Source organism: Motacilla alba, chromosome 3 (genome assembly GCF_015832195.1).
Source record: "Motacilla alba alba isolate MOTALB_02 chromosome 3, Motacilla_alba_V1.0_pri, whole genome shotgun sequence".
Taxonomy (NCBI): Eukaryota; Metazoa; Chordata; class Aves; order Passeriformes; family Motacillidae; genus Motacilla; species Motacilla alba.
The window spans coordinates 44,764,157-44,779,933 of record NC_052018.1 but is presented as its reverse complement, the minus strand read 5'-3'; the positions used below and the strand labels follow the sequence as shown (position 1 = coordinate 44,779,933).

The 15,777-nt window shown below is 46.3% G+C and overlaps 1 protein-coding gene across 1 annotated transcript in view; it reads left to right on the top strand.

Annotated features, from left to right (window-relative positions):
- SCML4 (Scm polycomb group protein like 4) overlaps positions 1-15,777 on the top strand; it is a 64,915-nt gene that overhangs the window by 31,029 nt on the left and 18,109 nt on the right. The window contains exons 4-5 of the mRNA XM_038132610.1: positions 2,410-2,610; positions 5,798-5,992. Of these exons, the coding sequence (XP_037988538.1) occupies positions 2,410-2,610; positions 5,798-5,992 (396 nt within the window). The remainder of the gene's footprint in view (positions 1-2,409; positions 2,611-5,797; positions 5,993-15,777) is intronic.

Sequence of the window (15,777 nt, the reverse complement as noted above, 5' to 3'; positions counted from 1 at the left end):
GCTCAAGAAAACGGGGTGTTTGCAGATTAGTCTAGTCATCAGTGACAAGATTGTATTTTGACTGCCGTGTGTTGAGTTTAGTGGAGATGTCAGTCCCACTGCTCTTGAAATGTGAACATCAAAAACCCATAAAAGCTCCATTTAATACCTAACATTTTCACCCCGTCTAATATGTTGCAATGACCAACCAAAATCCCTGTGTGAACATGAAACATCTGTTACAGCTGTGGGGGGAAGAACTGAGGAGCCATGGTCTGACTGTAGGCAGGGATACCAGCACAAAAACCCCAATGCCTTATCACAGCAGCAGGCATGGTCATTTCCAAATGTAGTCAGAGAACACAGCCTTACTCCTTCTTTTAGTTTCTATTACCAGAAGTAACATAGGTCAAGGCTTTTAAACTGATGTAAATGAGAAGAAAATCAACAAGACAGCGGATTTACCCAAGATTTCAGCAGAGAAATGGATTAGATAACATTAGAATCTAAGCACAACACATAAATCCCATTATTTCTTAGCTGGGATGCACAGAGGAGAAGTTTTCCATCTGCTCTGGTGGCAGAATGATACTAAACCCAGCAACGATGGCAATAATATATTTTATTCTCGTTTATCCCTTCACATGCAAGGTCTGCAAAGCACTGGGCAAACAGCAGCTGAGTGGATGGAAGCACCCTGAGAGGTGTGCCCAGGGCTGCTTTTGGAGTGGGACAGGGAGGCACAGTCCACCAGCCCTGCCAGATCACCAGTGGCTCCAAAGGCAGGGGCTCTGTGGGTCATTTCAGGCAGTGCCACACACCTCTGTGTGCCCATCCTCATGCTGCTGGCACCTTTCCTCCCAGCACCCTCCCTCCAGTGCGTGCAGGTTCCCACCAGAGCGGGGCTGGCAGGAGGTGAAGGGAAGCTCAAGCCAGCTTTTACCTCCCTCTCTGCTTCAGAAGGACTGTAGGGACCCTGGCTCCTCAGTGGGGGACTCAGCACATTGCCCGCAAGCTGCAGAGTCCCTCCCACAGCTGAGCCCCGACAAAACCAGTGGATTGTCACGCAGAAGCCGCATTCTGCAGATTTGTCAAGGTGTGGCACTCTGAGAAAGCTGCACTCTGACACCCCCATGCAATTCCTGCATGCTGCTGCTGTATTTTCAGTGCAGTATCCCTTTGTTTGTTTGGCACTTGGAAGGTGTGAAGTGGTATAATGGTAAGTATGATTGCTATTATCCTCCTGTTTACCCTGGATATACTGCTTGAGCCCCTTTTGCTGGTCCCTGCAAGATGGGGGAGCAGAGTGCACTGTGACAGTTGCACTAGATTTTCATTATGGCGATGCAAACTGTAAATTATTTCCAACTTTACACGGCTGTCATCATGTCCTCCACTCTGCTTGATGGGGTTTTTTTGTCACATATCTGATTTCTGTCAGAAGATAATGTTATATTGTTTGAGAGATGACAGCTCGAGCACACTCAGCCAGCTATTATAATATGTCTCACTTTAGCCTGACTTTAGCTGTGTCTTAGTCGCCCTTAGTTACCCTGCTCTATCCCTGCTTCCCCTGAGATGCAGTTAGCCTCAGCCAAGCTTAAAATAAGTTCATGGTAGTGAGGAGAACACTCATTTTTTGGCTATTGCTCGCAGGCCTGATGGCATGTAGAAAAGCTGCCTTTGCCACTTATGAGAGGAGGCATGCAGGGCTTGGCTGTGGAGAGGAAGGGGCAGACACCCTCAGGGACCCCTGAGCAGCACAGTCACATTGTTGCAGTCCCAAAATGTAGTGCTGCACACCATGTACCGTTTCCCTCAACTTGATGCAGTTTGTAGAGTGTTAGGTTGGACGTGGAGGGTTAGGAAGCTCCCAAAGACCAGATTTCTGCCATGGCACCGTGCAGCATAGCCCTCCAGAAATAACAGCTGCGTTAGAAGAAGCAAGGATCCAAAGCCTTTCCAAAAGTCATCTCAGAGAAGCACTTCTCAGAGCAGCTCTCAATGAACCAGGCTAAAACCAGAGGAATTAATATAAACAGTCTGAAAATACACCTCAGGCTGGCATTCCCTCCTTGCTGTGAAGTCACTGCTGCTAGTCACTGCTCTGCACTCCCAGAACATTTTTCTGGTCACAAGTTGCACGGACAAGGTAGGCTCAAGATAGCAGACCCCAGGCATATATAGGAGCTTTTTTAGATGTGTGTAGCTTATCCCAGCCTCTGACACTGAGCTAGACCTAAACTCAGCTTGCTTTGCTCTGGCAAGGGGTCATTAGCACAAGGAAGTCTGGCTCTGCCATGACACGTGGCAACAATCCACCAGTGAAGGAAGAACTTGGGAAATGAATAGAAATGTAGAATGCTAGCATTTCCTAGGATACTGCCAGGACTGTTTTTTAATAACCTTGTTGGGATTTTATGTCTACAGTCTGCATTTATGTCAACAAACAAGCGAACCTGGGGCCGTACCTTGACAGAAAAAAGGTGCAGCAGCTGCCGGAGCACTTTGGCCCCGAGCGGCCGGCGGCGGCCCTGCAGCAAGCAGTGCAAGCCTGCATCGACTGCGCACTCCAGCAAAAGGTGGTCTTCTCCCTCATCAGGCAGGGCTACGGAGGCGAGATGGTGTCAGGTAAGGGGTTTGTGGCCAGTAGGGAAGTGCTTGAAGTCTTAACATGTTCCCTAATCCTGACTGCCCTGGATGTCCCGTTCCCATCAGTGGGATGGCAACCAGCTTTGAATATCACTTATGCCTTTGCAAAATGAGCTGCTGCAGGAATCACCTCAGTGTCAGATGAAAGAATGTTGGTAAGGGGTATTGCAGTGGTGATTCAGGTGAGGAATGTGCACTCCAGAGTCTGCCTCTTACCACTCTTTGGAACAGTGCTGAGGCCAGGGCTGTTTTCATGCAGCTGTTCAAGCATGGACAGTAATGCCAGCCCATTTCATGACACCCATTGCCACCACAAGTACGCATGCATGCCTTGTGTGATGAGGGTGGCAGAACTCTGGAACAGGTTGCCCAGAGAAGTGGTGGATACCCCAAACTCAGATATATTCAAGGTCAAGTTGGACAGGTATTGGAGCAATCTGAGCAAGCTGAAGATGTCCCTGGTCATTGCAGGAGGGTTGGACTAAGTGACCTGTAAAGGTCCCTTCCAGCCAAAATCTTTGTACAACTCAATGATTCTCTGTTTCACAAAAGGACAACTTTAATGGAGTTTAGCTGTTGGTGTGTGCCCTGCCTGCAGTTCATGGGCCAAACCTGCTCTCTGCTGCAGGAATTGCAAAAGTCCCACGGCAATTCCCCATGCAGCAGGACTGCACACAGTCTACACAAATACATCAGAGAGAATCAAAGACCAAGGGGAGCTTCCCAGCAGCTCCTCGTCTTCCCACAGTGGCACTCCTTGCTGTGTCCTGATGAACCTCCCATGTCTCACAATGAATCCCCTGGCCTGGTTCTCAGTGTGAATGTGAACTTTTCTTCTATCACAGCAGGAGTTTTGTGTCACAACATTCTTTTGGCATATGGGGATGCAGTGGGAATGAAACAATGATGGGAATATGGGAGCAGCACTCTCCAATGAGCTGCTGCAGATGAGTCAGGCACAAACACAAAGCCAAGGGTTGCAGGTCCAATCAGTTTCGCAGGGACTGCAGATGCTCAGCTGTGCCACTGGGACCTTCTTGTGTGGGAGTCCAAGCTCTGGCCCTCTGTGCAGCCTATAAATCTTGCTTCTTCCCTCTCCTCAAATTCTCTGCAATCACAGGTGTGCCTTCCCTAAGGGACACCAAAAATACTCTGAGAATGATCCAGACTTGTTCACAGAAACACAAGACTGAATCAATTCAGTGCAAAGTTTCATTTTTGCCTAGTTCTTTGCTGCATATATGATTTTCATTAGAATCAGGAGAGTCATATTATGCACCGAGCCTGCCAAACTCCTTCGTCTCAGCTCCTCTGAGCTGGCTCAGCTTCAACTTCACCTGAACCAAAAGCACCTGGTCAACATTTCTCCCAATTTCATGCTTCTTCTAGTCATCAAAGAGGGGTGAATGGCCTCCTAGTCATGGTGTGGCTCTGCAATTGCACTTCACTCCCACCAATGCAGATGAGTTTTGTCAGGGGCTTTCCAATCTTCCCATGGCTTGGCTCTCAGATGCTCAACCAGCTGTGGAGCATGATCCCTCTCAGCAGCTCAGGCCAACAGGAAATCACTGAAGTTATCCCTGAAATTATAAGTCCAATGTTGCAATTTTTTCTTGTTAGTAGTGATGGGAGCTAAACTACAGGATTGGGAAAGAACCTTCCAGGTGGAAGACTTCAGGCAGCCATATCACGCTGTCCTCCCTACAAACCTGTTGAAATTGAATGTTTCTTGCTACAGCTGATCCTGGTGGGTCTCTTTTGACCCCTCCACCCCTCCCATGGCTGGGACCTTATGCCCTTTTTTAAATTCCTGGCTAAGTATGCCCCCTGACAGGTTTACACAGGAATTTTAATTGCCCTGTTCTTACCCTTAGATGTATTTCTAAGAGAGCCACCCTCATCCAGCCAGGCTGAAATACACAGTTCCTTTCAGGCGAGGAAGATCACTGCATCAGTGAAAGGAGTGCAGGTGTCTTGCCACAGTCCCACACAGCAGGACAGTGGTGGCTACAGTGCCACAGGGAAAATTTCTGTTCCCCAAACATTAATGTAGTCTGCCCATGCACTTCTGCAAGTGTGAATTCACCCTTCTTCAGCCTATATGACCAGAATGATGCCCATCAGCCCATCTCAGGTTTCTCCAGAACTTTGTATAGCGGATTTAACACTCCATTTTTTCTCCTGGAAATTTTTTGTTCCACACCTTCTGGAAAAATATCTGAGTTTTCCATGACTGTGTCACCTTGCTGTTTTATGGGCATCTGTAAGCTTGCATTATCATTTCTTGTCCCACCAAGTTGTTTTGAGCCTCTTCACAGAGTTATGGATTTCTAAACATTTTATATGTTTGTTTTCCAGATTTATTTTTCACCCATTTTTACTATCACAGAAGTCAAAATCAGTCAACCCTTTCTGTGCAATCTCCCAGGCCTCTTCTCCATTGATGGTGTCTGTCAGATTACAGCATCCACAAAATCTCTTTGTGCCAGCACAGACTGCTGCTGGTTTCTCTCTGAGACTTGGGGTCTCCTGGCAGCAGACCCTGTTGCCATTCCTTGACCCACCTCTGATATACAATCATTTCCAACGTAATGCAAGATTTCTCATACTTTACTGAATTCTGGATGGACCACAACTGCCGACACTCCCTTGCCTATAAATGCAGTTAACTCGGTAAATGAAGAACAACAATGAAGCTGTTACCTCTCTCTTCAGTACAATCCTGGTACCTATCATTCATTCCCAGCCATGCCTTTAATTCTTATCTCCCCACTATCTTTTAAAACCTTGGGTACTGCTGAAGTCAGCCTGCCCATCACTACTGGTGATCAATGCACATCACTTTGTTTCCCCTTCCTTAGAGCAGGGTATCATGATTACCTCCTTCTAACCACACAACACAATTTTCAGGTGGATGCATATATTAGAAAACCTTGCACTGCTGGCCATGCCAGTCAGCATCTTTCAGCCCTCCAGGGGGAAGGTGATTTGGGTCACACAAACTCAGCTCCTTAAGCTCCTCCAGTTCGTTGTGCGTTTCAGGTAGGGTAATTTTGCAAAATATTTTAAGGCATGAAAATACTTGAGTAAAATGATTTCCCCTGCTCTCATTCTCCCTTCTGCCATGCATCCACAGGTATTGACTTGCTCCTGTTTTGCTTTCCAGTTTCAGCTTCTTTTGAGGGGAAGCAGCATCTCCAGAGCCTGCTGGTAGTGAACAGCATCGGGTACGTGCTGCGCTTCCTGAAGAAGCTCTGTCGCAGCCTGCTGTGTGACAATCTCTTCAGCAACCAGCCTTTCCAGCAGCGCAGCACCGGGACCCAGAGCCCGGAGGGCTGCGAGGACACGCGGATGGAGGCAGGTAGGCTGCTTGATCACCTTGGGCTCAGGATGTAATCCAGCTGAAGAAATGACTGTCCTTTTTTTGGTGCTGTGCTGTGTATGATAGGGAACTGCAGGCCTCTGTGGGACAATTCCAGATGGAGGCAGTGAGCTTTCTTGTGATATTTTCCCAGTGGCTACAGAGGAGGTGTTTGGGTGAGAACCACCATGTTGAGGTGCCCCAGCAGAGAAATTTTGGGCCAGCACATTATGGTAGCAGAAATCTAAGGTACATATTATTAGCTGCAGCACAAACAGCCTGGATCCCAATCTGCCACCTCCACCCGTGAGTATAAATCTAAATGAGCTGTCACTGCTAAGTGGTTTGTTTTGCTACTTGCAGGGATGTTTCTCCTGGCTAAAAACCCTCTGGGACCAGCAAGGTACCTGTCTTAGTACTTGACCATGTGGGGCAAAGCCTGGAGGAGCAGTGGCATGAAGCAGATACATCCAAGGATGGTGGTGGCCCTGAGGGGCAGCTGACCTGAGCAGCACTGAGCTCCCATCCCAGATGGATGGTATTTCTGAGCTTCCTTCTTGTTTGTATGCTGGGACAGGGTGCTGGCCCCACACAGCCCTCATGGAGATGGGACATGCCTGCAGCCCTATCTGCAATCAGAGGCTGGAAAGCTGCTCTGGGGCCTTACTATGGCATTGCAAAAGCTAGTTCAGAAAAAAAGAAATATGTAAATTGTGGGCATGAGCTTTCATTTCACCTGCAGTCTTTCTCCTGACTTAAATAATTTTTCCTTTTCTTTTATTAACAACACCGTGGCTATTTGGGGAGGACACGGTCTCTCATGCATTCAATTTAATGGCACATACATGCTGGCATATGAGAGAAGGATGTTTTAGTGTCCACAATCACGATTTTTGAATCACTTGTTCACCAAGAATACCCTCAGTATGCACTTTGCTCACCAAAATGGGAGAGGTTTGCGCACACTGTGCAGAAATCATCTTTTGTACAAAGAAATCCAACCGCCACTCTTACACATAGGGGAAGAAAGGCAGGAGCCCAGACTGAAAAGCAGTGTTTTTTCTTTCCTCTCCACTAGGACATTTGCAGCAAGCTGAATGCTTCTGAGAGGTCAAGGGATTTCTGTAGCACCGAGCGAGTGCAGCCCAGGAGGCCTGGCATTTGCGTTTGCATTTGCATTTTAATTTGCATGTACATTTGCATTTACTTTCTCACGGCAGGGATGTGTGTGAGAGAAGGCAATTCCACAAGCAGAGTTTTTACAGTTGCTGTTACACTCTGAGCATCTCCACCCCTACAAAATTCCAACGCAGATGTCCCTAACACCATCCTCACTGGATCACCCCAGACACTGAGGATGGGCAAAACATTATTTTTCCCTCAGACTAGACAAGGGATGGGGGTGTAGGCAAAGCTTCTTCCCTGGGTCTTCCACTGTGGGGTGGGAGGTGTGTGTGTGTGCAATCAATAGCCCCCCAGCAGCAGCGTGGGCTGGGCAGCCTGGGTTAGTCAAGTAGGTTTAGATTAGCCCCGAGGAAGAAATTCTTTACTGTGAGAGCGGTGAGGGACTGAAACAGGTTGCCCAGAGAAGCTGTGGGTGCTGCATCCCTGGAAGTGTTCAAGGCAGGTTGGATTGAGGCACTGAGGCTATGTTTAATGCTTCATTGCATAAATCTCCTTCCATCTCCCCCGGAGCCAGCATTTCTCTGCAGCAAGGTCAGCATGGAGGTTCCTGTGCTGCACAGAGCAGAGACAGGGCTTCCCCACAGTGCAGTGACAAGGAGGGACAGTGATAAGTAGGATCTCTGCTGCACACGGGTCTGTGAGGGCACCTGGTGGGATAAAGCTCTCATGGAAGGAGCAGGGCCATAAAAAAGGACCACAGGAAGCCACACAAAGCAGCCACATTTTTCACTGTTTCTGTTCCCCATCTTGTAATCGAGATGTCCTTTCTTTTAAAATCATGTGCTTTTCAGCCCCTTTGCACCAATGAATCTAATCCACGTATTGACTTTGGTGCAGTTACTCGTGATTTACACCTCCAGAAGGGAGAGGAGAAGCCAGCATCGTGTCCAGTCATATTAATCCACTTACCCCACACAGGAGTCACCTCTTAACCTTGCCCCAGAGCACATGCCCCTAAGCCATAACTCACCTGTGCTCACAGCAAGCTGCCAGATGCTAATGGCTGTGTACAGGCCAGGTGGGATTTGTTGACATATGCATCTATCACTTACAACTATGTTTTACATGCCTAGGAAGTGCACACTCATCAGGCTGTGCCTAGAGCTGGCCTCTGCAATGAGCCTTGCTGGCTGTGCATTACCGTCCCTGCACCTGAGCCCCACGCTCTGCCTGCCTTGCCAGGGCCCCTCACCCGTCTCATGCCTCACGTGGGACATTGCCCAGGGCTCTTTCTCAGCTGTGATGGGACTTTCTGGCTCATGAGAGTGATTTGTGGGGAGCAGTTGTGGGATGACTCCCAGGCCTCCTGGGAAATGCCCAGCTTCTGGTCTGCATTACAGTAAATCCTGAGATGTTACCTGATCCCACAGCACCTGGGTTCAAAGCACCTCTGGACCTACCTGCATGCCAAAATTTTCCATGGGAGCAGCAGAACAGTTTGAGCTTAAATGATGGCAAGACCTGGGTGACCTGTGCAGGAAACCCGGTGAGGTGGGGCAAAGGCTAAATGATGGGAAGCCAGCAGAGATGCTGTAAAGTGCCTCCACTCTGTGTTCAGATTTCATCATTTGTCTCATGCTCAGCTAATGGAGGTTTGGATGGGAGCATGTGAAAGGTACATTTCTAGGACACCTACACACTGTTGACATGCACCTATGAGATATTAGATTATTCTTCAGAGGAAACCATGTTTGCTGAAAAACTTCTGGCTAACCTGATGGTGGGCACAGAAATGGAAGAAGTTTCTCTCATGTGGGATGCATTAAATTTGATAAACATCCACTTTCCTTTTCAGTCAATTCTTTCCTTGATCTTTCTGTCCCAAACCTTGGGGTCTGGTTATTTTGTGCTGTTAGACAGTTGGTGTCCCCACATAGAGCATGGCTGCATGTGGTTGCAGCAAAACTTCATGCAAGAACTTTGGTGGCCACCCTGTATTATTCTTATCACAGGGGAAGATGGGAAAGTCTGTGAGTAAGGTCCCCAGTCTTGCTGTTCTCCCCATGGCCAAGTCAAATTTGGAACCATATGGAGCTCCCTACCACTATCTGCAGGAGAACAGCTTTTCTTCCTGTGGCACTGGCTGAAGTAGGGATCTGTATGGAGCAGAAGCTCAGCAGGATGCTAGTGCCTCTGTCTGTAGGAAGGTGGGCTCTACCTATCCACAAGCCCTATCCAGAAGCTGGTATGACAAGCACAATAGCAGTGCACAATAGGAGTGTGACTAAGTAGGTGAGACACTGGCCTGGGAACTGGATTTTTGTAAGAGACTTTCCCACTGACTACGTGGGCAAGCCACTCTTCCCTGCTGTGCCTTTATTTGAGTATGTGTCAAAGGAGGGCAATAATTCTTGCCAACATGTGCAAAGCCCTTCTAAAACAGCTAGAAAAAAAATAATATGATAGAAAACCACATATTATTACAATCAATATTTTCTGTTGCAAGCACCAAATAAACAGCAGCTCAGAAATTTCAAGCCCTGAGAGGGTAAGAAAAATGCTGTCTTTCCCCTTTCTAGTACCATGGCTTGTTTAATCTTGTCTTGTTGCATGCTATGAGGAACAGCACTCCTGGCTTCTCAGCACACTCAGAATAAATGGCTTTTAAGGCTATCAATAGCTTCAGTGCTCCTCAGCATTTAATTACCTGCAAAGGCCATTTATTGCCTCATATATTCCTCTACCATGATCATTATCCTTTAAACAATAAATAAAACATTAAGGTCACTCTTAAAGAGGGAGCAGAGACATCCAGCCACAACAAAGTATAATATAAAAAGTTTATATGGTCTTTGGAGCTTTTGGATTGATGGCAGAGCCTGCAGTACAGTTGAGAAAGGATGGGATAGCCTTCCTTCCTTCCTTCCTTCCTTCCTTCCTTCCTTCCTTCCTTCCTTCCTTCCTTCCTTCCTTCCTTCCTTCCTTCCTTCCTTCCTTCCTTCCTTCCTTCCTTCCTTCCTTCCTTCCTTCCTTCCTTCCTTCCTTCCTTCCTTCCTTCCTTCCTTCCTTCCTTCCTTCCTTCCTTCCTTCCTTCCTTCCTTCCTTCCTTCCTTTCCTTCCTTCCTTCCTTCCTTCCTTCCTTCCTTCCTTCCTTCCTTCCTTCTTCCTTCCTTCCTTCCTTCCTTCCTTCCTTCCGACACTAACTTCTTCCTTCCTTCCTTCCTTCCTTCCTCCTTCCTTCCTTCCTTCCTTCCTTCCTTCCTTCCTTCCTTCCTTCCTTCCTTCCTTCCTTCCTTCCTTCCTTCCTTCCTTCCTTCCTTCCTTCCTTCCTTCCTTCCTTCCTTCCTTCCTTCCTTCCTTCCTTCCTTCCTTCCTTCCTTCCTTCCTTCCTTCCTTCCTTCCTTCCTTCCTTCCTTCCTTCCTTCCTTCCTTCCTTCCTTCCTTCCTTCCTTCCTTCCTTCCTTCCTTCCTTCCTTCCTTCCTTCCTTCCTTCCTTCCTTCCTTCCTTCCTTCCTTCCTTCCTTCCTTCCTTCTCCCTCCCCACCTGACACAAGTGGCCACAGGGCAAGGCATCCACCCAAGGACCCTGGTGCTGAGGTCCTGCTTGCAGCTGGAGCACCATCCCAAGGGCTGGCTTCCTAAAAGGACGTGTGCAAGGTGGTAACTCTGTGGCAGAGCTGAAGGAGAAGCAGCTGGAGCTGCATGTTGCAGTCCAGAGGAGGGACAGGAACAGTTTAGGATGGTCCAAAGGAGAGGAAGTAAAGGCAGGGTGTTGAAAGAAAAGAGTGAGTCAGTGCTCCTGTGGAGGGGTTTCATGAGGGTGGCAGCAAAGGCTTTAGCAATCAGACCCTTTCAGGCTAGATCAGAAGAAATTAATGAAATGTACACTAAGAAGCAAATCCTGGCAGGATGAAAAACAAGAGATTGATGGAAGAGTGAAAATTCAGCTGTGATGTATTTTGCCTGGACTCTGGAGAATTGGCAGAATTGGATAAATTGAACTTTCTGACCTTTAAGGTGTGAGATTATTGTTTGCTAACTCACAAATGAAGACTCTTTAAGTTTATGAAATTGTATCTCTTTGTGGATGCTAAGCAATGGAGCTGTAAGCAGACATCTCTTCAGCCAGCCCCAGGGAAATCCTCCTTCCCACATTCTGCTGGGCTGTTTTACCTTCACTAACTTGAGGGGCTGCAAGAAAGTTCATCCCTTTTGAAAAGCTACCCCTGGGGGGGGTAGGGACTCTGCTCTCAGCATGAGTAAGGAAAAATCCAAAGGCCTTTTTGTCCTTCAGCCCAAGATGTGCTCAGTGCCATGGCACAGACACCGACAGTGCAGGATATTGCCTGGGCTGCAGCCATGGAGGTTAGAAAAGAGAGCCAAGCTATGAAATAGAATTTAAGGGTGCTTTATTTCTCCATATCAAAGGGTATGCATAAGGAAAGTGGATGAAATGATGGGCATAAACGTATAAAGCATGATGGATGAGATCATATCCACTACAGAAAAAAATACTCCTGGGTACATGCATTTAATTCAAGCTTTACAAGCAGTCATGTGGAGGAAGCACGGACTCTTTCAGAGCCCTAGTCAGGTAAATTATATGATTGTTACTCTGTTTTAGCTCCAGGTTTAGCTTTAACTTTGTTTTAACTGGTTAAGACCTTTCCCCTAGAGCTATATGATGCCTTTAGGAGATATCTGAAGTTAGTAGTCTAGGCTTTTATTTTAAATAGCTTAAATTAAAACTGAAACAGGAATTTTCATTCCTAAACTTTTAAAATATTGATCCAAATATCTGTGATCCAATATACCAGTATTTCAAGCAGTCACATGAGTGGGACACAAGCCAGAACTGGTGATGGGAAACCTCTGCAAGTGCTGCAAGCATAAATCAATATGACTCACCTGGTTTTCAAAGATACAAGTGTGAAAAAAGGTGAACCTCAAGATCCAGCACTTATTAAGCAAAACAAGAAAGGTTTTGGAAGAAAGGGAAACTTTTGCTTGTGAATCTGGATGAGAGGGCCCTTGCTTCTGGGACTGCCTGGTATGTGGTGCCTATGACAAGGCCTGGCCTTCCACCTCCATGACAGGAAGCAGAGACAGCCAAGAGTGGGGAAAGGGAGTCTGGTATTTAGGCTGTTTCAATATGACAGGTTTCAAACAAGATTCAGAATTTTTCTCACGGGACATTACTGATTTTTGCTTGGATGTTCTTCAGTTTTTCAGCTCAGTTTTTCACATTCCTCATGTTGCTCTCTTTTTTAGCCTTTTATCGTCATCCCTCCCTTATCTGTCTTTATCTGCTTTCCGTTTCTTTCTGTATTTTCCCAGTTCACTACAAAACAAATGGAAACCCACACACAGTGGCATTTCCATGGAAATCATCCACTGTTTTTTCTTGAAAAATCTTGGCCACTGTTTAATAAACAGGGCTCCCCAGTTCCTTAGGATTTATTTGTTTGCAGTAATTATACAGAGTACATCAAAATGCCTTTCGGAAAGTAGTGGCACGCAGCATCTGCCTGAAGAACATTAATCTGTTGGCAAAATGAGTGCAAAGCGAGGGATTAAAGCAATTAAGAGAGTACCAGAAGCAAATTGTTGATGGTGACATGCTGTTTGGTGTTTGTGCTGGCCATGGACAGCAGTAAGCAAGGTAAGGGTGCAAGGCAAGGAGTTGCACCACCAGCAGCCGGGCAAGAGAATGACATCCTCCGACTGAAAATAAGCTGCAAATGGTGGCTTGGGGAAGGGAACAAGGTACTTTAAGGTGGGTTTCTTCATGGAAGAGAAAAGGTGAAGGTACAAAAGTGACTTAAACAAAAAGGTGGCAGTGGCTTGATGGTCTTCATCAGAGAAGCCGGATTTAAGGAAAATGCAGTGAGATGGGGGATGACTCCTAGGATGGAGTCCCAGGGTAAGCCCAGCTCCCCAGAAGCATGGCACAGACAGTGATGTGGAGAGAAGCTGTCTCTGTAGGATCACAAAAAAGGAGGGGATAAAAGGCTCAGCAGAGGAGAACTGGTGAGTTCCTAGCTGCTGGGATTGAGGTCAGCCAGGGATGTCAGAAGCAGAGGCAGAGAAGACAGGAAAAGAAAGGTTTTGTGAAGAGGAGCTAAGACTTTGGGGCTCATATATGCTGTATATATATGGCAGAAGAAATATCAGAAAGTTCAGCAAAGCAGCAGCACTGGGCAGGGAGAAATGAAGCAAAGACTTTATAAAAGATCTTATACCTGCATACAAACATGTGCACAGGCTCATGCTTTATATATACTATTCTACCCAATTTCTGGATGAGATTACTATATTTATTAATGAGCAAACACAGCTTATTTTGCAGTCACTGCATTTTGCTGTAGACACCTCACTTCTTGTATCTCAAATTATTTGTTTTTCAAACAATAAAAAAATTACTGTTAAATATTTTAAGCCAGTATGTGATTAAGGGACATTAATCATGGTGGTAGCAAAACAGAAATGCACTGAGTACTTCATCTGCAGAGAATCCCAGTATATAATACCTTGAAATTTTCAAATAACACAGTCATTTTCATCTAGTCTATTCTGTATACAGCTTTTTTGTGACTTCTATCAATGCTGATTTATAGGGATACAGAGTGCATGATAAACTACCCTGACAGAAAAACCCCTCTAGCTACTGCTAGAAGCTGGGAACAGAAAAGATCGATCGCAGCCTCTGCCACCTCCCTCTGCCATCGCAGAACCATTGCTGTGCTAAGACACAAAACTATACAGCCCTGATAAATCTTCTTTTCATGATGTACACTTTGGTATAGCATAAAGGCAAGGGAGGAGGGAAGAGAGAGGAGGAGCAGGTCTGAAATCAGGTGGACGAGACCAAAGGAAGACTTTTACTACAGCCTAGATCCCTGTGTCATTGAAATCCCTTTGCCTTCACTCGTGCATGTGCCTAAACAATTTGCCTGTGCTGTAATATAGGACTAAAATCTCTCTATTGTAACAAAATACATTTACTCAATCTTCCCCAAGCACTTTGAAAATGGAAAAAATTCCTCAATGGGTTATTTATTCACACGAGCACCTTTTATTATTAAATCTAATATATTTGTCAGCAGCTAGCATTTGAATTTACTCTACCTTTTTATTCAGTTTGGACAATAAAACCATGTTGATCTGTTCCCAGCTGGTTTCATTCCCTAGTTCTACTGCATTAAGCACAATGTGGCTGTTGTCTGGGCTGCAAACACTCGAGGGAAATTGTTTAAATAATGAAAAAAAAATTGCTTATGCTGAAGACCTAATCAGGACAACATTGGATTTTGGAAAATTCTCTAAAAAAATTCAGATTCTTGATGTTAACTGACTGGCAGCTTCTCCTTGGGGGACTCAGCATTTGAGTTACTGCAAAATATTTTTTAGCAGCTAGGACACAGCTAGATGATACATGGTGCAGTAAAGCCTCAGACTAAACCCTGGAGTATTCATTTCAGGTTTTATCTGCACAGTGTGACCATAGTTTCAGTGTTCATAATATCCACATTCACAAGTGAATGAGGCATATTTACATTTTCCTGTTCTGACTGACTACTAAGCCCCCCCTTTTTTCCCCTGTGGATACAACTGTGTGTTCCTATAACCCATGCAAATGTTCTCCCATAGACTAAAAACCACAGGCGTGACAGCCCTGGCCCGCTGTTGGCGGATGCCCTGGGCTGCCTGCTCTCTCACTGCCTCTCTGCAGCAGCCTCGGGGATGCTGGGACTCCTTGGGGACGTGTCTCCATGCCACTCCGCCTTGGCAGACAGCAAGCAGCTCGGCTCTGCTGCTACAAACCAGATGTCACTCCCCAGAATGTTTTCCTTGTCCAGCCACGGGTTGGTGTGGAAAAGGCCTGGTCCTTGCCCAGCTGTGCAGGGGGCAGATGCATGCACCAGAGAGTGGTGCTGACACGGTACAGAAACATCTGCTAAAGGGTGACATCATATTTTCATTGTGCTGCATGTCTGGATGGGCAACGGCGCTAAAAGGAATGGGCTGGTGCTGTAATCCCAGAGTAAATCACAGCAGCCAGAGCTGGAAAGTCTTAATCTATCACAGGAGACTCTTATCTTTAGACAGATGCATGCAGGCTCAAACTGCAGGCAAGATAAGGGCTGTGGTACGTTCCTGACTGGACTGAAATGTGTGAGGCTGTTTGGAAGGAACAGAAAAAATTCTTTTAAAATCTTTTAAGAGTTGATGTTTAAAACAGAAGATAGCAGTTCAGAGCCAAGGCATATCTTTCACAATCTTAAATACTGTTTATACCTTTCTGCTCTCTCCCTCTCTGGCTGATGCTAGATTGAACTGATGGTTAAACTCATCTGAAGGATTTCCTCCTGCATTTCAGCATTTGCTTTTTGTGTTTCCCCACTTCTATTTTTCCTTTCACGAAGGCTGAGATGCAGGATTTCTAAGCTGCTGCTCAAAACTGTCCCCTTACCCCTCCCCCCACTCCTCCCTTACCCCTCCCACCTTCCTGATAGGGCAAATGCCATCCTTGTGCAGGGAGCAGGAGCCAGGCTCGGGAACTATAAAATACAGGCAAAGATAAAACCATACAAAGAAGGAGCCTCTCGATAGGATTTTGACACTGCGGCTGGCTCCTCTCAAAATGACTGGGAGATGAA